Consider the following 20,448-nt stretch of genomic DNA (forward strand, 5'->3'; position numbering starts at 1 on the left):
CCTGTCTAAAATCCAGTTTTTTTTCAGGAATGCTTCTTGGGGGTGACAGCTCCTCAGCACCTCTGAAAATCTGAGCACCGTGCCATCAGGGGCTCCCTCTGGCCCACAGCTTGGCCTGCCAGGGGATGATCTCCCTCCCTAGTGACTTGATTTTTCCTCCCTCCCTCTTCCACCCCAGGATATGCTGAAGAACACACCGACAGGCCACCCGGACAGGCTGTCGCTCCAGCTCGCCCTCACCGAGCTGGAGACGCTGGCGGAGAAACTCAACGAGCAGAAGCGAGTGGCCGACCAGATTGCTGAGATCCAGCAGCTGATCAGGAGCGTCAGCGACCGCAGTAGCCTTAACAAGGTGGGGGCTTGAGCGCCTGAGCGGTGGGTCTGGGCTGGGCTCAGTGGGTGGGGCTCAGTGTCGGGGAAGCAATTGCTCTGCTTGAGAAATTCCCCTTCCCGGCTCTGCCCACTAGATGACAGTGTGTGTACGTGAATAGCTTAGGACCCCCCACCCCCAGGTGTAGCCTATTGCAGAGGATGGATGGAAAGGGGTGGTTTTCTCCTCTCCCCAAATGTTCGTTTGGAATCCATTTCTGGCAGGGCACAAAACTCTCCCTAATTTAGGAATCTACCTGCTCAGGCTGTAGCCAGGTGTGCGCAGCTACTTACTAACAGCGTCTTTGCTGGTGCCGGGCAGGAAGGCACTGGTCCGGAGATGATCACAGTGGTCCCTGTGAATCTTCTCTGCCCATTCAGTTGGGATAATGGGGAGAGAGAAAGCCTGGACTGAATATCTGAGGCCTGCGGAGAGGGCCTCAGATATTCCAACCATGGTGTGGAAAAGACAATCTACTAGACTGGGTTGTGGCTGAAGTGTCCCTTGGCCAGAAGAATTCCCAATTTCTTTCTCTGGTGATCCGTGGTGCTGTCCTCCAGCTTACAGTGCTAGGACCAAAACATCCTCCTTCCTGGATCCTCCCCTTCCCTTCACCCAACGTCCTTCCATGGCCGCCTGCTGAAGTCGCTCACTATTTGTCTGTTTCACCCCCATAAGCCTGCCCTCTGCAATGGAACCGTTAGTTACACTAAGTCTCCGTGCTGCGGGTGTGAGCCCAGGAGCTTCAGAAGCATCCTGGAGAGGGGCGGGGCAGGATGCAACAGTGAGCGCTCTGCAGACTCCACCACCCCTTTGTCCTCTGTTCTAATGGCCCCATTTGCTGGCCTTCACGCTACTCTTGGCAAGCTGGACGTGGCTTTGTCCTTTATCTGCTCAGCTCCACTTCTCAGGGCTGGCAAGGTAACCAGGAGGATGGCGTGGCCAGCCTGTGGCTTCTGGCCCTGAGTGTTGGTTCTTGAACAGATCTCTGGAGCCTGAATGGTGTTGTCTGAGCTGGACCCATGCTCGAATCCCTCTGATTTGACCTCGCTGTCTTGCTCTGGAGCTGAACTCTGCAGCTCATGCTCGTCTCTGTTTAAAATCCGTCTCAGACTTTCTTGGCTGGCTGGCATCTGCCTGGCTGTCTGCAAGGGGGCTTCTGCCAGGAAGCCTGGGCACGGTAACCAGGCAGTCTGCCTGGGCACGCTCCCTGCCAAAGGAAGGGATGGAGGCTGTGTCTTATTCAAAGTGAAAGCTCTGATTTGAGAGCACCTTGAATGCATCAAGACTTGGGGATGGGCTGTCTGTGGCGTCTGATAAACTCTCGCTTTTCAGGCTGCTGTTACCAGCTCGCCCAGCCAGTCTAGCCCAGCCAAGACCTGGGTTCGCGGCTCCTTAGCCAGCTGTGCAGGCTCTCACCCGTGTGAGCACTTGGGCTGCTCCGGTACCCAGCCTTGCCGTTTCAAGTGCTGCTGGGCATTGAATGGGAGGCAGGGGCAGTGCACCGGTGCCCGGCACAGAGGTTCATCTGAGCCGGCTAAGTACAGTGACAGCCCAGCTAGGCTGAGCGGCAGTTCAGAGTGCAAAGCGGGGGAGCATTTGGGCTTAGTATGCGTGGGAAGAGAGTGAGGAGAGGGAGCTGGCTGTCTCCCTCAGCTAAGCAACCCCCTCCTCCCTAATAGATTGGACTCTACGTGTTGGGGGCGGGGGACAGGTGGAGGACCTCATGGAGGGGGCAGGTTGCCAGCACAATGTAGCTCACCTGCTGGGCCATGGGGAGTTCCCTGCGGCGCCCCCATCTCCTTGGCCGACCTGCGAGTTTTCCTATCTCAGCAGGCTCCTGTCAGGTGGGGCTTACAAAAGACGGGTCAAAGCAACAGGGCAGTCCCTGAAAACAGGGCTGTTACCTTGCTAACTACCTGGCTGGCAATGGGGCTCTTCTGCCTACTCTCACACGGCACAGGCCGGTCCGTGGCGAGGTGACTGCAGATGGCTGACGCAGCTCAGAAGCCATGTGGGGCAGCCCAGGTGGATGGCTGGTCTCCTGTTTCTCAGATGGGAGAAGGGGGTGTATGCCATAAGTCGGTGCGACTTTCGGCCAGGCTAACTGCCATCGTTAGCCATCCAGAAGCTGCTTTATTTCTCTGAGAGTCTCTGGTTTACACGAAATCAAAGAGCGTTGGGTGGAAATTCCCACTCCCATCCCCCCTAGCGTTTACTCCTTGAGAGAAGAGAGACTGAAACTCAGTCCCCGGGATTTCGAAATAGCCAGGGCAAGGCGTTTGCAGAACCTCATGTGACTGGGCAGCGCTGCGGGGTGAGCGAAGGCACACTCGGCTCTGCAGAGGAAATGAAAGCAAAGGGACTGATCCTGCAAAGCGGGGGACTGGGGAGCTCTGAGACTTGCTGCCACGGGTTTTAAAACGTAGCGTAGATCCACCCTCAGTCATTGGCACCGTCCTCCTTTTCCCCTCCTGCAGCTGGGCTCAGAGACTCTGGGACTGAGGAACAAAGTTCTGAGGTGGCCCCTGGGCCGGGTCTGCTGGGTTGTAGCTCAGTATGCTATTGCTGTTATGCTGTGGAGTCCTATCGGATGAATCTCTGTACAGGAGCAAATCGTTACCGTAATGAATCCGTTAGGGCTGCTGTCTCTGCTTTGTGCACCGGGCCCGCTCCAAACTGCATGGCAGAACTTGGATCCTCCTGCTCGGAAAGCCCAGGCCCCTTGAGCTAAAGGAGAAACCCCAATAGCTGTTAGCAATATAGGGCCTATGACATAGAGCTGAGCAGTTTTGATTCCATTCAGCAGGGGGCAGTGGTGCCCACGCATGTGATAAGGGAACATCCTAGCTAATCTCCCTGCTCCTCTAATAAAGGACCTCCGTGCTCTTTTTCCTCTGCAGATGCTGAATTCAGGGCAGCACCAGCTGCTGCTTTGCGAGACCCTGACGGAGACCGTTTACGGGGACCGTGGCCAGCTGATCAAATCGAAGGAGCGCAAGGTGTTCCTGCTGAATGACATGCTGGTGTGCGCCAACATCAACTTCAAGTACGTTGGCAGCGTTCATTTCCTCCCAGAGCCCGTCGTAAATGTTGTCCCCGCAGCCCTGGAGGAATCTAAAGAGATACAGTATCAAGGCTCCACGCAATGAAATCCAACTGAAAAGATGCAGGCTGACCTTTATAAAATGCCGTCTCCGTTTTGTCTCCAGGAAAACCCTGGCATCTCTGCTGGGATTTGGCATTTTTCTTTGCAGTCGTTCTAGCAACCTTGGGTCAAATGGATCCCTGGTGTAATCCCATTGGCTTCGACAGTTATCCCAGTGATACATTAGGGGCCACTTGACTTTAAAATATGCCTTTGATTGCACTTCCCCAGCATTGGCAAGTTACCCAAGAGCTGCTGCAGAAAAGCTCCATTATGTGGCTATAAACGTGTAGGTGTTCTAACCAGTGAAGATGGCTCGTAAATGGCCAGTCACTGCTGCAAACTGGGATCACCTACAGCCCTGCCCTGTCTGCCTGCAGTTATGCTGTGCAGCTTGTCTAGCCTGGATCCCCGTGTATCCTCTTACTGCAGAGTGCTGCCCTGGGTCCCCGGCAACCATAATTTCTACACCCAATCTCATTTTACTCGTCATTGTTACAGCCTCTGGGTCGAGTTCCTTGGGTTAAGAGAATGCGGTGACTGAAGCCCTGTAGTGCATCATAATAGACTGGAGTAAAGATTTAAGGCTAAAACTTTTCAGTGTGGATGTTGGAAGTTAGGCACTTGAAGACATTGGTCCGCTCTGCTCAGCGCTGGTGAGGCCTCTGTTTTGGGTCCCACAAAGAAGTTAACATGTTAGAGAGAGACCAGAGGAGAGCAACTGAAAGGTTTAGAGAACATGACCTGGGAGGAGAGGTTAAAATAATTGGACATGTTTAGTCTTGAGAAAAGAAGACTGAAGGGGAAACATGATAACAACCCTTTACTGTTGTCAGGAGAACAGTGGTCAGTAGTTCATTGTCCACCGAGGGTAGCACGAGAAGTAATCGGCTTATTTTATTTTATTTTATTTCTTTTTGCAGCAAGGGAGATTCAGGTTTGATAGTGGGAAAGTATTTTCCCACTCGAAGGAGAGTGAAGCACTGGAACAGGTTACCTAGGGAGGCTGTGGGATCCCCATCACTGGAGGTCTTTAAGAACAGATTGGGCAAACCCCTGTCCGGGATGGACTAGTTTTACTTGGTCCTGCCTCAGTGCACGGGGAAGGACTGGGACTTCCAGCCCTAATCTTCTATCATTCTATGAGTAGCCTGATTTCCCTTTCAGTTGCCTGAATGTGCATTTCCGTCCCTGAATCAGAACACTTTGCCCTAAGGGATTTGCCTAAGAATACAGATGGTGTCAGAGGCAGGATTTGAACTTGGGACTTCCTGCTTTCCAGAACTACTAGATCAGGTCTCTCTCTTGAGAGCAGAGGGTAGAAAATAGTGGCTGCAACATCCAGGGAAGGGAGAGAAGTGGAGGACTTGCATGCACTTGTGGTAATGACCTTTGTTAATCTTCTCTCTTTCCAGGCCCGTGAGTACAAGGTAGGCGCAGCACGTGGTCTTGTCTTTTTGCCCCAGGTGTTGGGGGTGCAGATTATGGTGGATATGCTGGTGCAGGGTGTGGAATGCAAGTTTTTAAGCAAGGGAGAGGGAGCTGGGCTTGCAAATGTTTCTGCATTTTTCTGGTCTAGAGGTGTTCTCCTAGCATGAGCTGACTCTTCCCTCTTGGTGCCGCAGGGTTCTGGCTTGCTGGGGATGGGGAAGTTGGTGGAGTGTAAGTGATGCTTTTTTAGGGAATAACAGACTCTCCCTCTCCACAGAGGCCAGCTGGAAATCAGCAGTCTCGTCCCTTTGGGCCCCAAGTATGTCGTGAAATGGAACACTGCCCTCCCGCAGGTGCAGGTGGTAGAAGTTGGGCAGGAGAACAGCACATACGACAAAGACAACGTGGTCATCCAGAACGCGGGAGCCAAAAAACATGCTTCGGCCAGCCAGTCGTCCAGTGAGTATCCGCTCGGAGGTGGGGGTACAGCACACTGGCTTAGTGTGCTCTGTCTTCCTCTAGTCAGTGGCTGCTTTGCCGAGGATAAGAGTCTACTACTGCTACCAGCCAGTGGAGTTACTCCTGCAGCTCCAGTGGCAGAGCCCTGTTTTTAGTGCGAAAGGTTCAAGTGGGCGAGGTGGGAGGAGAGGAGGGAAGGGATAGGAGGGGGAGCGAGGGGATCTGCGGAGACTCGGTGGTGCAGCAGTTCCTATCTGATCCCTGGCTCAATCCGGGGCCTCACAGCGGCTGCTCCAGCCCCTCCAGGTCCCATCCTCATGTCGGCCCCCCAGGTGTGCGCCAGCCATATTTCCGTTGTGGGATCGTCAGTGTGCACTGCCTCCCGGTTCCGCCCCCTGCCCCCAGGTTCACTCCAGTGGTGGCGGTGGGTGATTAGGGCTTTGCTGTGCAAGCTGGGTCATTCTGGGAATTTGACTGGGAAGTGCCATGGTGTTGCGGTAGAGCGTGGTGCCGCCTTCTTCATACCACTGACCCAAAAGGAGGGGTTCCCCAGCCCTTCCCTTCCCTCCCCCCGCATTGCTTCGGGATCCCCGCACCCCGGGTGGCAGCACCCCATCAATGCTCAGCTGCTCTCTTCAGTGAGCGAACTCAGCAGCGTCCGCTCTAGCCAGCGCCCCCTGTGGGATGGAAGGGGAAGAATCGAGTCTTTCCTGAACCCAGAGACCTGGCCCCTGCCTCGGTGCTCGTTAGACTCAGAGGTTGGCCGAGCCCGCGACTCCTCGGTCACGTGAGGGCTAACACCGGAATGACTCCAGGCCCGTTGCTGGCTGGGCCTCTGCAGCGATGTTTTTCTGATGGCTTAACAAATATTGCCCGTGCCTTTTTGGTTTGGTTTGCCGGCTAGAGGGGACTTCCTCTGTGGGAAACATTGAAACGGAAGATGTAGAAACTTCTGCAAGCAGTAAACACGTGTTGGAAGTTGCTTGTGTCCCCTGAGAGCAAGGGGCCAGAAACCAGAGCCCTTTGCTACTTGGGTTCCTGGACACCTCATTGTGTCCCTGCCGGTGGCTGTGCTTGGCCCTGCTCAGTTCTACCCTCTCCAGCCCCCTTGTGCCTGTTCTCTTACAGTCGAGACCATCAGGTGGAAACGTTGTCTTTGAACTTGTTGTTTCGGGGCCGCCTTTGCACTGCCTCCATCGCCGTTAGCTGTTGGAACGACTGACCTGGAGACGTGGTGGAGTCTCCATCACGTGGGGTCTTTCAGTCAAGACTCTGTGTCGTTCTGAAAGGTGTGCCCTAGGTCAACCATAATCTGAGCCTGATGCGGGGATTACCGGGGGAGACTGGCCTATGCCATGCAGGAGTCCGACTACTTCTTAGCGTGTGCGCCGCGTGCCTCAGGTGGCACATGACCAGGGGTCGTCCCCGAGTTTGGGCCGCTGGTTGGATCAGTCGCTCCCCCAGCTTGGCCCGGGCACTGACTGGGAGTGGGGCATGAATGCTGATCCGTGCCCCCGCAGAGTCTGGCTAGATCATCACAATGATGGTTCCTTCTGCCCTTAAAATCCACGGGGTGTCTGAAAGGCAGCCCCGCATTTAGGACTATGCTGCCCTGTGAGGTTGGCTGTGAAGAAGACACAGAGTGGTGATGGCAAAAGGGCTCCATGGAATCCCCGCTCAGAGCACGAGTGCATTTTGGCACTTGGGAAAGCCGGGGCTGGGTAGCACTGGCAGGGTCTGCGCAAGTTTTCCCCGTGCGGCCGTGCTAACATACTCCAGTCCTGAATTCTAGAGCCCGCGGCTCTTCTGTTCCGGGACAGTCTGTACGATGGGCTAATGCAAACTTACTTCCCCTTGTAACCCGAGTTGGGATTTGAAGCCACGTCTTCCAAAGTGGAAGCTCAGCTGACAAACCTACCAAGCCTCTCTGCCTGCTAATGCATTGCTTTCCTCCCAAGATAAGGTGTACCTGGGCCCTCCACGGCTCTTCCAGGAGCTCCAAGATTTGCAGAAGGATCTGGCTGTGGTGGAGCAGATAACCCTTCTCATCAGCACCCTCCATGGCACCTACCAGGTAATGGCCAGGCAGTTCCCCTTCAGTCAGTGTCAGCTCTGTCTCTCCAAGCAGATTCCTGCCAGCAGGTGTCTGGTCAGCTGGGAATGGGATTTACGAAAGAAATGGAGCTATTTCCCCTGTGGTCAGCGAACCACAAGCTGGTTTGTGACTTGGACATAACTAGCCAGGACCAAGGCTGGGGGAAGCCAAGTTAGTGGTCCAAACGACAAAGAGCATAACCTTGGAGCAGGGCAGAAAATGGCACTGAATGAGGTTTCTGCCACTGTCTTACTTCTAAAGCAACCGTCCCTCCCCACTACGTACCCCTCCCAAGCCCCTACACCAACGTTGCTATGCTGGCTCTTTAGCTGGGGAGGCAGGCAGATCCTTGCTCTGTGGATGTCCTACAGTGGATGGCCATTGGCTTCCCCAGGAACCTCCAGACATACCAACTTCCTGATGGACTTGGTTCTCCACCCTTGGCAGCGTGGGTGCCCATGCTAGTCCAGAGCCCTGCTCTTTGCTGTTGCTGGGTGGGCCTTTGGGTGCAATTTGATGGTAACTCCTGGACTCCTGCCTGGCCCTCTCTGCTACACTCTGATACCTGCATCTCAGGGGTTTCCTTTTCTCTCTTGCTTCCAGAATCTGAACATGACTGTGGCCCAGGATTGGTGCCTGGCCCTGCAGAGGATGATGAGAGTGAAGGAGGAGGAGATCCACTCGGCCAACAAGTGCCGCCTCCGTCTCCTGCTTCCAGGGAAGACGGACAAGTAAGTCTGCTCTTAGATCCCACGGGCGGGACATTTCCTGCTGCATCCCTCTGAGCGTGGAGACAGAATCGGAGGGCAAAGGCCTATTGGGCCGTTCTAACCGGTCTCCTGGTAGGCCCATGCAGAATTGTATGCTACAGCATATTCCGATGCTTTGATCAGTCCAGGTGTACGTGTCTCAGGTAACGGAAGCCTATGCCAGAGTGTAATAAGGTCTCACTTATACCTAGTGCCCTGTACACATCTGTTGCCAGGGCAGCTCGAGTCTTGTCTTGTCCCAGTCTGGCCGGGATGTACCAGAATAAACAACTGGTTCAATGCTAGGTGCTTTGGAGGAAAGTGTAAATCCCCTCCCAGCCCCCAGTTAATTTGGGGTGGGGTGGAAGGAGGAATGTCCTCCTCAACGGACCACCCCACCCTGGGATTATGCCCTGATTTTGGGGAGACACTAAGAAGATTCATGGTGGATCCTGAGCTGGTGGAAATCAGCATACTGTGGTGCTGCACTGCTTTACACTGGCTGAGGATCTGGCCCAATATGCTTCTGATGAACCTTGGCTCCTTTTTCCTCCCTCTCCTTGTGGATCCTCTTATATCTAGTCCGGAGAGAAGGGCGGCTGGCTGAGACAAATGCAGCAATTACTGGTCCCCTCCTCCGTTCTCGCGGAGATGCAGTTCCTCAGTCTAACAGCTCAGGCTCTGCCAGGTCAGGGCATAGCCTGTAAAGCCTCTCCAGGCCCTGTGCTCTGCCGGTCATGGGGGTCATGGCCCAAGAACTAGCAGCTGCCTCAGCTGGTCAGTGCCGGGGCAGGAACCGCTCTGCGCACCCCCAGGCAGCCCCTGGCTGTGACTCCTGGGACAGCTGCGGGCCGTGTCTGATGATATACAATGTAAGTGACTCTAATAGCTGCAAAGATGAGTCCTATGACCGTAGTAAACTGAAACCACAACAGGATGATCTCCCTGTCTCAGTAATGTCGTATGTAAACTCCCGGCCTGCCCGCCGCATGGTCAGTGCATTTCCAGCTCTACCCTTTTCTCTATGGCCCCCGTGTGCCCTATTAAACAGCTACTGCCCGTCTGTGCAGGGGTGGTTGCACTTGTGTGATGGGTGAAGTGCCCTTTGGCACAGAAGTTAGCTACGCAAGGGCTTGGGTGGTACTAGGCACCTGGGTCCATTAATGCCTTTCAGTCGGATCAGAATGGAGCTAAATTCTAGCCTCCATCGTCTTCCTGCTGCAGGTCTGGCCGTCCCATCAGCTTCATGGTGGTCTTCATCACCCCAAACCCACTGAGCAAGATCTCCTGGGTGAACCGCCTGCACTTGGCGAAGATAGGACTGCGTGAGTAATCCTGTTTGCATGGGCAGGGCATCCCTCTGAATGCAAATGAAGGGGTGGGGCAGGGAGGGCCTGTCGATGTCTGTGTTCCCTTTGATAGGTCAGGAAAAATAAGTATCAGAGCTCCTTGCCCAGCACGTGACATTATGGGAATGTGCCAAGCGCAGGCTGCAACTTGGGAGCGTTGAAGCCCTATCAGAGCTGCAAAGAAGCGCTTGACTAGGAAAGGTCTTTAGCTCCTCAGTGTCACCCAGGAGTCTCCAGAGCAGAATGCTGGATGCCCGTTATCCAAGTCAAAGAGGGATTTAGTGATGGGCCAAATCAATCCTGCGTGTTGCTCCATTAAGATCAAGGGATTTGGTTCTCCACTGCCGGGTGGACTCACCCAGGGTGAAAGGCTCCCAGGCTGATTTGCTCGTGGTTCACTCTCGCTTTGCACTGGTGCAAATGACTGTGCAAACTGCAGGGCAATGGAGCGCCATGGTCAAGGTGGGCTTGGTTCATGAAGTCCGGCTTGGTTTGTGCACATCAGATGTAGGGCTTGAAGGAGGTCTCTCTTATCGGGGTGACTTCCCATTGCCTTTGATGCCTTGGAAGCTTATTCCTTCATCATTCTTACTGCTTCATCGGGGATTAATTAAAAGGCAACACTCTGATTTTCTTGCCTGCAGATCTTTGGTTCTGGTGCACAGCACGCAGTCTAATACCATGGCAATTTCATCAGGGATGTTTGTATTAATGGAAGCTGTGCGGTCTTTCATCATGGGGCCCCCCCTTGTTGAATAGTGGTTAAGACCCAAGTGTTAGCAACTGTTGCAGTCTCTCTCTGCTGCAGGAGGCACTGGGCTGACTGAGAGGTGGCGGTGATGGTGGAGAACTACTTGGGAGGTGGTTTGCTGAATTCTCTTCCCCCCCCGCACACCCCTGCTAGCAGTGTCAGAAATGAGAGAGGGATGCGATGGTGCAGTTTTCTCTGACTCATGCCTCTCTGCTTTTATAAGCTTTTTCCCCCCTATCTTCGTGGGTGTTTTAGTGCTGGGTGTTGTGCAAGTGCCTGTCAGAAACCAGAAAGCAGGTTTGGGTAGCCAGAAAACACCATAAAATTACAAATCTAGAATGCACAAAACTTCCATAGAGGAACTGCTTAAGTCAGGGTGCCGGTTCCGATTTCAGTCCGGGGGAGGCAGCTTGCAGCAGCAGCCCCGAGGGTGCTTAGGCCCCTGGAAGCTAAGGATAAAATGTAAAAAACATCAGTCTATTTTGGGAGCATTTGTGGGTTTCATGTAGGTTTCCTACAACAAAATTACCAACACAGCACAAACAGGCAACAGCTGATGGAGGGGAAGGCCCAGGATTCTTCAGGGAAACCTGTAACAAGTTCCCAACGTCCATTTCCATCTGGACAAACTGTTGAAAGTTTTAGTTGTTTTTGGCAACCTTTCTGGTGAAACTTACCCAATGTACAGAAAATGTACCATCCTGCATAGTAGCCTGGTGTATCCTCTTAGTCAGTCAGAGTTTTATATACGCCAGCCTCTCACGAGGCAGGCCGGTTGTTTCATCAGTTCGTTGAGGCCTTGATTCAGGAAAGCACCTGAGCACACGTTTGACTTTCAGCTTGTGTTTGACATCTGTTGACCTTGCTCAGGTTAAAGCATGTGCTTAAGTACCTGTCCCAAATAGGGATGCAGGGTGTTCCCAATTGGAAGAGGGTCAAAGCAGGGGCCGGTGACTTTTTCTCTCTTCCCCAGGACTTAAGAAAGACTCCAAAACCAACCTTTTAAACTACAGACTGGGCCAATCGCATCCCGGCCTATAACTTCTTCAAACTGAGGCTCAGGGGGAAACTGGGTAACTGCCATTTTAGAATTACAGCTTGTGAGTGGTGGTAGTGAGGGAAAAGAGAGTTTGGGGTTGAGATGACTCCAAGATATCTGCCCTCAGGGTGTAGAGTGAAGGGGAAGGATAGTTAAGGATATAAAACAAGGAATATTTTTTCCCGGGGAAGGGCTTGTCTTTGAAGCACTGAATAGCATTAAGCTTTTTCTCTGCTCACCAACTTGTTTAGGTAAGGAGAGAACAGAAACACCAGGCGTTAAGCTGACAGAGTGCCCCGTCCCCTGTTTGGAAATGATGTCCATGGCTGACGCTAGCAGTGTGATGGCTAAAGCTAATTAGCAAGTCAAAAAAACACTGCACCAATTCCCTTTATGCACCTCACCCGGGGAACCATTCTTCTGCACACATAGCCCCTTGGCACCATCCCTCTTGGCCTTCTGGCACATACAGGAACACCATCCCTCTGCATGCACACAACCCCACACCCCATGGCACCATCCCTCTGCATGTACATGCCCCCTCCAAGTTCCCCGAGCACCATCCCTTCCCCTCCCCCAGTAACCCCTGGGGTGCCATCCATCTGCCCGCCGACAGGCACACTCCCCCCTGCCCCAGCCCTCAGGCCGTCACCCCTCTCTGCACACATGCACCCTGGGGCACCATCCCTCTGTCCATCCCCATTGGGTTTGGTGGGCTGCCACACAATGGCCACACTGATGCTTAATGTGCGTTTCCTGCACTTCAGCGCTTGCATGTTAGCGCGGCCACCCCAGGCAGGCAGGTTATGCAGAGAGGTCGCAGGCCCTGTCCCCCAGCACGTTGCAAGACACCTGGCTCTGCCTGGCATGAGGGGCTCTTCTTGGGGCTCCCCCTGCTCTGTTCTCCTGCCTGGTATGACGCGCAGAGAGGGGACTGAGCACTACTGCCCACCCCTATTTAAATGGCACCCCTGGCTCAAGTGTAGCTAAATCAGAGTTCAAGTAACCAAGCCCACAGATGTCCCCTGAAGGCAGCACGTTCCGGGAGATGGAACAGACTCAGCAGTGTCATACCGCAGGCCTCAGTCAGGCCTCCTCCCTGTGTCTCTAAAACCAGAATTGGTGGGGGGAATTCTTGACTGCTTTGAGCTACTTAATTAGATTTACTTACCCGTGTAGCCCCAGGGCATGTGGGGGTGTGTGTGTGGGGAGAATGTCCATCTGGCCTCTGATCGGAGGTCTTAGGAGCAGGAACAATTATGGATCGTGCCTCAGGAAGGTTGGCATATCTCCTCTACGGGGCAGCTTTCCCTGTGCTGTCTGGAGCGGAGGAGGGGAAAGCGGAGACTCTCTAGGCCTCTTCCATGGCTGGCATCCACATGAAAGCGAGCCTGGCTGTGTTTGAGAGAACCGTGAGGGAGGAACCCAGCCCCTACAGCTCAACATTGAGCATTCACTCTCTGCATGGAAGAAAACCAGCCAGGGGCTCAAATGAAATTACAGCTCTTAGGAGACCCTTGCAGTGTGTGTCATGGCTAGGCACTTTGAGTGCCTTCACCCCTCTTTCCCTGACACCTGCTCTGTCCCCCTTGCTCCTTTCTATAGCAAGGACCCCATTTTACTCCTCTTCGGGTGGGATCTCAGCCAGCCAGACCCACCTTTTATTTTTCCATCCCGCTCAAAGGCTGAGCAGTAGTTTTGGACACCACCTTGTGGCCTGTGTTTACAGGGGAGGGTCAAACGAGAAGATCACAATGGTCTATGAAGCAGGTGGAATTGGATACTGTTGAAAACAGGAGATTGCTCTAGAAGATGGACCCCAGCCTGGTGCAATGTGGCAAATCCTGTGTTCCTAACTGAATCCAAGTAGAAGGAGCTGAACTGACTGCAGGTTTCATCTTAGGTGGCTGCAGGCCACGCTTTGGGCTTCAGAGCATCGAGCCAGTGGCATGGCTGCATCTGCCTGTTCCTTCCCAGGCTGCACCTGGCTTTCCCACTGACCTTCAGGGCAAGGCGCGTTTGTGTGCAGCATTTGATTAAGGCTCTTTGTTTTGCATTTAATTTTCTCTAATTAAAGCGCCTAGCAGCTGCAACCATGGAAAGCCCTGGAAATCCGTGAAATAAATAACTCCAGCTATTACTGCCTGGGGGCTTTCTTGAGTTGTGTTGGCTCTGAATGCTGAGGAAATGGGCCAGCACTTGGAGACTGCCTGGTTCTTATTGCCATGCTGCAGGATTCTGCTGTTTGTCCCTTCTCCAATAAGTATCCTTCCCTTCCCTTGTTTGGACAACGCGGCCTGGAACGGATCTGTGTGCATGCAACCTTAATGGCTCCCGAGCCCACGGGTAATAGGTACTGCTGGAGTCTTGCAGCATGTTGGACAGAGACTTCCTAGTGTGGCCACGTTCCGGCCAACCTTGAGAATCCTGACTATGGAACGGTTGTCCAGCTGCCCTTCTCCTTACTGAGTTGTATTTCTGACCTCCTAGCGCTGTGTGGTGCCATCCTTGGAAAGGCCCTGGTGTGAGGTCTGTTCTGCAGGTGACTCCGTGCAAAGAAGAAGAGGATGAGATAAAAAAGGTGTCTGGCTTTCCAAAGAGCTCAGGGTCGATTTCCAAGAGCTCAGCATCCGCCATCGAGACCGGATTTTTCACAGAGCGCTGCGCTTAGCAGCTGCCATCGCAAACAGTGCTGAGTGCCGATGAAAATCCGGACTCTTGTTTTAGTACCTAAATAGAAGCTGAGTTCTTCTGAAAGTTCATGAACTTAGGGGACCCAGGATGGAAGCCTGTGGCTTGGAACCTGGCCATTTTGCAGAAGGCAGCAAAGGTGCCTTAGCTATGGCATGTATGTACATGTAGGTATGACGTGCCCATGTGCAAGCTGACCCCATATGTAGACACCTCAAGTCAGATAGCTTTAACTGCCGAAAAGGCCACAAGGTTTAACCAGAGGGAGATGACACGCTCTGCCTAAAGACAGGTTTCAGAGTAGCAGCCGTGTTAGTCTGTATTCCCAAAAAGAAAAGGAGGACTTGTGGCACTTTAGAGACTAACCAATTTATTTGAGCATAAGCTTTCATGAGCTACAGCTCACTTAATCGGATGCATTCAGTGGAAAATACAGTGAGGAGATTTATATACACACAGAACATGAAAAAATGGGTGTTATCATACAAACTGTAAGGAGAGTGATCACTTAAGATGAGCTATTACCAGCAGGAGAGCGGGGCGGGGGGGGGAGAGGGAGAAGAAAAACCTTTTGTAGTGATAATCAAGGTGGGCCGTTGCCAGCATTTAACAGGAACGTCTGAGAAGCGGGGGCGGGGGGGGGCAGGAATAAACATGGGGAAATAGTTTTACTTTGTGTAATGACACATCCACTCCCAGGCTCTATTCAAGCCTAAGTTAATTGTATCCAGTTTGCAAATTAATTCCAATTCAGCAGTCTCTCGCTGGAGTCTGTTTTTGAAGTCTTTTTGTTGTAATATTGTGACCTTTAGGTCTGTAATCGAGTGACCAGAGAGATTGAAATGTTCTCTGAGTGGTTTATGAATGTTATAATTCTTGACATCTGATTTGTGTCCATTTATTCTTTTACGTAGAGACTGTCCAGTTTGACCAATGTACATGGCAGAAAGGCATTGCTGGCACATGATGGCATATATCACATTGGTAGATGTGCAGGTGAACGAGCCTCTGATAGTGTGGCTGATGTGATTAGGCCCTAAGATGTCTGCCTAAAGAGACGTCTGGTCTGAACAATGCGGCGATGTTGGGATCAGGGTGTTGGTCCAGTGTCTGTGATCAGGACTAGAACTGCCTGGACTGCTTTTCATTACAAAGTGCCGGGTGTGAAACCACGGTGCAGATGCAGAAACTGCTGATCTTCCACATAATCTTAGAAAAAATCTGTGCGATGCCCCGTCGGACTCAGGCTATAACTTATGTCAGTGGCAGCAGAAAGATCCCATTGCAATGGCCAAGATTTTTAACATTGACTAGTGGTATGGAGTACCTCGCCTGAGACGCCTTAGAGGGCCTTGATCCTCAGAGGGTGGGTGCTTGGCAATTGGGCCCCTTTTAAGGGGTCTTAATTTGGGAGCCCCAGAACCGAGGCACCCAAATTCACCAGTCGCTTTTGGAAAGCCATGCCTGATCTCTGCTTTGTCACATCTAAGGTAGAGCATGCCGCAAAGGGCGGCTTCATATCTTCCCGTGTTTTGTAAATGGAGCACATCCCCTCTGGAAGTTTATCGCAAGCGTCTGTGTAACCCCGGAATGTCATTGGTGGAATTGCTTTTCAGAGCACGGTCTCCCTTTTGATCTCTTCATTAAACGGGGGAAAGAAAGCAGGCAGATGATTCTGGGCGGCCGCAGTTCCCCTGCACTCTCAGGTCCCCCGGCAGCGGAGAGTTCCCTGGTGACACTTGCGTCCCTTCTTATCTTTGTTTCTATTCAACTCCACCAGCCACTGAAGCAAAAAAAAAAAAGTTTAATGGAAGAAAAATTCATTTGAAATCTTATTTGAATGCCTGGATTCCCCCAGGCTGGAAGGAGTTTTGATTCTCTTGTTTTTAATAGTTTGTTTTTTATCTGGGATGCCTGCGGGGAAATCCTGTAACCACCAGTTAGGAATAAAAACGCATTAAAGCTGCATGTGAAGAAATGTTTTGTTGTTTCTTTTCCCCCTTTTTTTTTTTTTTTTTTTTTTTTTGCTGTCACTACACGGGCCTGGCTCTCTCTGCTCCGTGCTGCAGTCGAGAGCTCAGTGCGTGAGAAAAGGTGAATAAGCGGAAAGAACCACTTTTAGTCCTTGGAAATGCCAGCCCCTGACATTTCCTTGTGGCTAATGCTGGTTCCACCCCTGTTAGGTTCTTCGGGAGCAGACAAGCCGTATGCATTTTAAACACTTTTTTGACCAAATCTGCTCTTCATCCTAAAGCTCAAAGCCAATGGTTCTCAACCTTTGTGATACCAGGGACTGGCTTGCTGCCTTCCTAAAGTGTCAGGGAGATCTTGGGGACCAGAGCCGGACCCGACGTTGAGAAACACTGGTCTAAGCTGCCTAGTCAATGGAGAGGTGCTGATCACAGCTGATACAGGGTATGTCTGTGTCTACACAGCAAAAGCCTTGAATCCAGCGAGCGCGGGTAACCATAGCAGTGACGACACCACAGTTAGCAAGACGAGGGTGTACCGGGGTCCGCTCCGGGCTTGCACTATCCATCCTGTGCTGTGTTTGCTGCCAGCCACATGCAGATTAGCACAGGTAGGCCTAGCCCCTGCACATCTTTTGCTGTGTAGAGGTACCTATAGAGGGAACCTTTCCCCTGTCGTGTCTGTCTCAAGGGGTTTGTGCTGACACCCAGCTCTGTCCTATAGGATGGCCGGCTGCATTCAATAGGTGGGTGATAGCATAATCCTTGGTCAGCTGGGTGGAGTAGTAGGCGTCCTGCTCCCGACACCCATGTGGGATTTGGATAACTGAGCGTAACGGAATGGAATTGAGCAAAGGAAAACTCCAGCTGGAATGCTGGGCCTTCTGGCTGCTTTCCCCCCTATTTTTGGCGTCGGTTAGAAATGACCGGGCAAAGCCCAGGAAGCCGTTCTGCACCGACAGGAGGAGGAGCAAGAACCAACAGGTTTATCAGCCTGGTGGGGCTTCCCACGCGTGGGATCAGAGACTGCAAAGACCTGCGGGGTGGGGGGGGGACCCCTCTCCGCCCAGTCTGGGGTTGGTCCCTACGGTACACTGGAGCGTGGTGTCCAGTCTGTATCCCACTGGATACCTCCCTAGACTCTGAACAGCTTCTCTTTGCCTGGCTGAGTTCTGCGAGGGCTGCATCTCGGATTCTTTTCTGGTTACACCCAGTCACTGGCCAGGGGCTAGTGTGGCTACTCAGAGATTCAAGCAGTGCCTGCATGTTAACCCTTTCGTGACCAGAGCAGGGAAGTTCTTAGGGTATCATAGAATCATAGAATCTCAGGGTTAGAAGGGACCTCAGGAGGTCATCTAGTCCAACCCCCTGCTCAAAGCAGGACCAATCCCCAATTTTTGCCCCAGATCCCTAAATGGCCCCCTCAAGGATTGAACTCTCAACCCTGGGTTTAGCAGGCCAGTGCTCAAACCACTGAGCTATCCCTCCCCCGCATACCGTAAAAGAATGTCGTCTTCTGTGGGAGGGGAGGTATACGGCGCTCAGCTAAGGTTTAAGTGGCCCAATTAAAGCTTTGTTAATGATCTTTCTCCCATCAGTTACTCTATCCTGCTTTATTGATCTGGGATGTAAATTAAGCTGCAAGAAATCAAGCCTCACTGGCAGGTGCTCCTAAACCAGGAGCTTTAGCTGCTGGGCAGGATCCAGTTCCAAGTGAGGCTTCTGCATACATGTTCAATGTAGCCTGATACCAAGGTCCAGAAACTGTCTCCAGGAAGGAGCAGAGAGCGACTATGAACCACGTGCTGGGGAAGGAGCGCAGAAAGCTTAATCTGGCTCGAACAGAGTTGTATTGGGGTCAGCAATGTGCAAGAGAGACCAGAGGGGCCAGAGACCTCTTGTTCAGGCTTGCGGCGATCACAGCGGGCACAAGAAGTTTGGAGGCTTTTCTATCTGGTCGTGTTATAAAGGAGGCTGGGCCTGATGCATGGCGTGGTAATGCAAAGAAGTGGAGGGGTGGAGTTATGCGAAATAACTTAAGAAGGCTCAGAGTTGGGGGGCAAGAGGGGGTCAAACTCCAAACTGGGGAAAACTAAGCTAAACCCAGGGGAAGCTGTCCTGGCAGTGCGACGGATTCAGCTGAAGGACAGATACCCAAGGGAAACGCGAGGGGGGAATCCCCATCATGTGGCACATTTGAAAACTAGGCTAGGCAAACCCTAAGCAGTGTGCCATAGGGCATTGCCCTCTTAGTCAGGGAAGGGGCAGGCTGGTGCTTTGTCCCTTCTCTGGATTCCTACGCTGCGGTGAAACACCCGCGGCTGGCCTGTGCCAGCTGACTCCTACTTGTGGGGCTCGGGCTAAGGGGCTGTTTAACTGCATGGAGATGCTCTGGCGTGGGTTGGAGCCCAAGCTCTAGGGCCTTCCCAATTTGCAGGGTCCTAGAGCCCAGGCCCGATGTCTCCACTGCAATTAAACAGCCCTTTCACTTGAGCACCGGGAGCCCGAGTCAGCTGGCGTAGGCATGCCGAGCTAGCTTTGATCTAGCGAGAGTGGCTAAAAATAGCAGTGTCGATGTGGTGGCCTGGACCCCAGTGCTGGCTAGCACTGAGTGTGTGCACAGATTTGTGGCGGGGGTTGTGCAGCCCACGCTGAAGTCCGTGTCACCCCGTCTTCACGGTATCCTACCTGAGCTGCAGTTACGCCTCTGGTTGCAGCGTGGACCTACCCCAACCCTCCATCCCCTGTGCATTAAAGGTGAGATGAAGGTGTCTGGTCTTCTGACCGCAGCTGGAAAGGGAAGGATCCATTCTGAGAGCGATAGGGTGGCTGAAAGGGTCTGCTCTTCAGAGAACGTCCTGGGAGCCGTTCAGATGAAATGAGCCCGTTGGGTCGGCTGAGGGGCTCTTGTTGACTTTCCTCCTTGTGTTGGAGGAGGAGTGTTGCTGGCAGAAGTTTCTCTAGTTGTAGAAGTTCCTCTGTCTTGTCCATCAGAGACTAGTCTCCTGCAGCAATTTGGGCAGCTAAGGTGCAGAGGGGTTTGGAGGGGTGTGGGTGCAGCTACTACCCATGGTTGGCTGGGCAAGCCAGTGTTCCAGGCCAGGGCATCTGGGCAAGGTGCGTACGTGAGAATGGATGTCTAGAAAGTGACTAAATAAGATACATGAAGTGGGCAGTCACCATGCAAGGAGCTGCTGGACTCAAGGATGGGACTGTCCCTGGAGCCCTGCATTCCCCACCTAGTTTTGAGCCACGTGTGGGGATCTTACAAATATGATCTGTCCCCACCCCGGCTCCCTGCTAAAACAATAGCGGGGTGGGGACAGAAGAGGCTGCTTGGAGAAAAGTAGGAAATAAAAGTAGGGAAGCCATGTTGTGAGAAATGTGTGATGTTAGCTCATGGCTTCTAGTGTGTCCTCGGCTATAAATGATGCTGGGCCAGCACCCTTGAAAGTTGGAGCACTGGATGGTAATATCGCAGCTGCTGATCTCTGCTCCTGTCTGTAAATAAATGGGCTGTCCTATTGGTTAATCACTGGACTGGGACTTCGGAGATCTGGATTCTCGTCCCAGATCTTCTACTTGGGCACATCACTCAGTCATCTGAGCCTTAGTTCCATGTCAGTGAAATCGGGCTGATGCTAGCACAGGGGCACTGTAAGGATAAATACATTGTTTGCGAGGTCGTCTTGTGCAGTAGTGTTGGAGGCCACGTACTACTTCAGCGATCTGCACTCCCCCAACTGGAGGGCAGGGAGCACTTTAGAACCCAGCTCCCAGTGGTGTGATTTGGGGCCCGCTTCTAGTTCCTTGCTGGATGGGGACATTTTTTCTCGAAGAAGCAGGGCTTGAAACCTCTCTTTTCCTGGTGCGATGGGCAAAGACCCCTTCTGGAGCTTACAGACAGCTGGGGCTCTGATCCCCTCGGCTCTGCGTGTTTGGAGGGATTCGGGGAGCGCTGGGTGGGAGGGAACGGTCTATATGAAGACCTGCAAAGCTGTTAACTTCCCCTGCCTGCTCCGCTTGCCACAGGGGAGGAGAACCAGCCTGGATGGATGTGTCCTGATGAAGACAAGAAAAGCAAAGCTCCCTTCTGGTGTCCCATCCTGGCATGCCGCATACCTGCCTTCTCCTCCAACGCCCTCGACCTGCAGGTAAGAACCCAGCATCTTCTCTTCTCTTCTCTTCTCTTCTCCCTCAGCCTGCTTAGAATGTCAAGGAGAGCAGATGTGGGGTGGGCTGTTAGACTGCCTTTCTGGGGCCTCTCTTTGCCGCTTTTAAGGGATGCGGGGACGGGTGCCCCGGTCAGTGCTGCTAAGTAGGAGACTGGGGGTTTTCATGTCACTTTGGGAGATGCTCACAGGAGGTGGTGAAGGAGGTTTCTTGGTCTCAGAGG

At 52.7% G+C, this 20,448-nt stretch overlaps 1 protein-coding gene across 9 annotated transcripts in view; it reads left to right on the forward strand.

The window, feature by feature from the left end:
- ARHGEF10L (Rho guanine nucleotide exchange factor 10 like) overlaps positions 1-20,448 on the forward strand; it is a 186,700-nt gene that overhangs the window by 115,530 nt on the left and 50,722 nt on the right. For 5 of the 9 annotated variants that reach the window (XM_043531742.1, XM_037881154.2, XM_043531744.1 and 2 more), the window contains 8 exons: positions 179-352; positions 3,274-3,419; positions 4,934-4,948; positions 5,227-5,408; positions 7,367-7,482; positions 8,107-8,234; positions 9,477-9,577; positions 20,085-20,206. In XM_043531742.1, the coding sequence (XP_043387677.1) occupies positions 179-352; positions 3,274-3,419; positions 4,934-4,948; positions 5,227-5,408; positions 7,367-7,482; positions 8,107-8,234; positions 9,477-9,577; positions 20,085-20,206 (984 nt within the window). The remainder of the gene's footprint in view (positions 1-178; positions 353-3,273; positions 3,420-4,933; positions 4,949-5,226; positions 5,409-7,366; positions 7,483-8,106; positions 8,235-9,476; positions 9,578-20,084; positions 20,207-20,448) is intronic. The other 4 variants (XM_043531746.1, XM_043531743.1, XM_043531745.1 and 1 more) reach the window with 1 other exon arrangement.

The sequence above is a fragment of the Chelonia mydas genome, chromosome 18, assembly GCF_015237465.2.
Source record: "Chelonia mydas isolate rCheMyd1 chromosome 18, rCheMyd1.pri.v2, whole genome shotgun sequence".
NCBI lineage: Eukaryota > Metazoa > Chordata > Testudines > Cheloniidae > Chelonia > Chelonia mydas.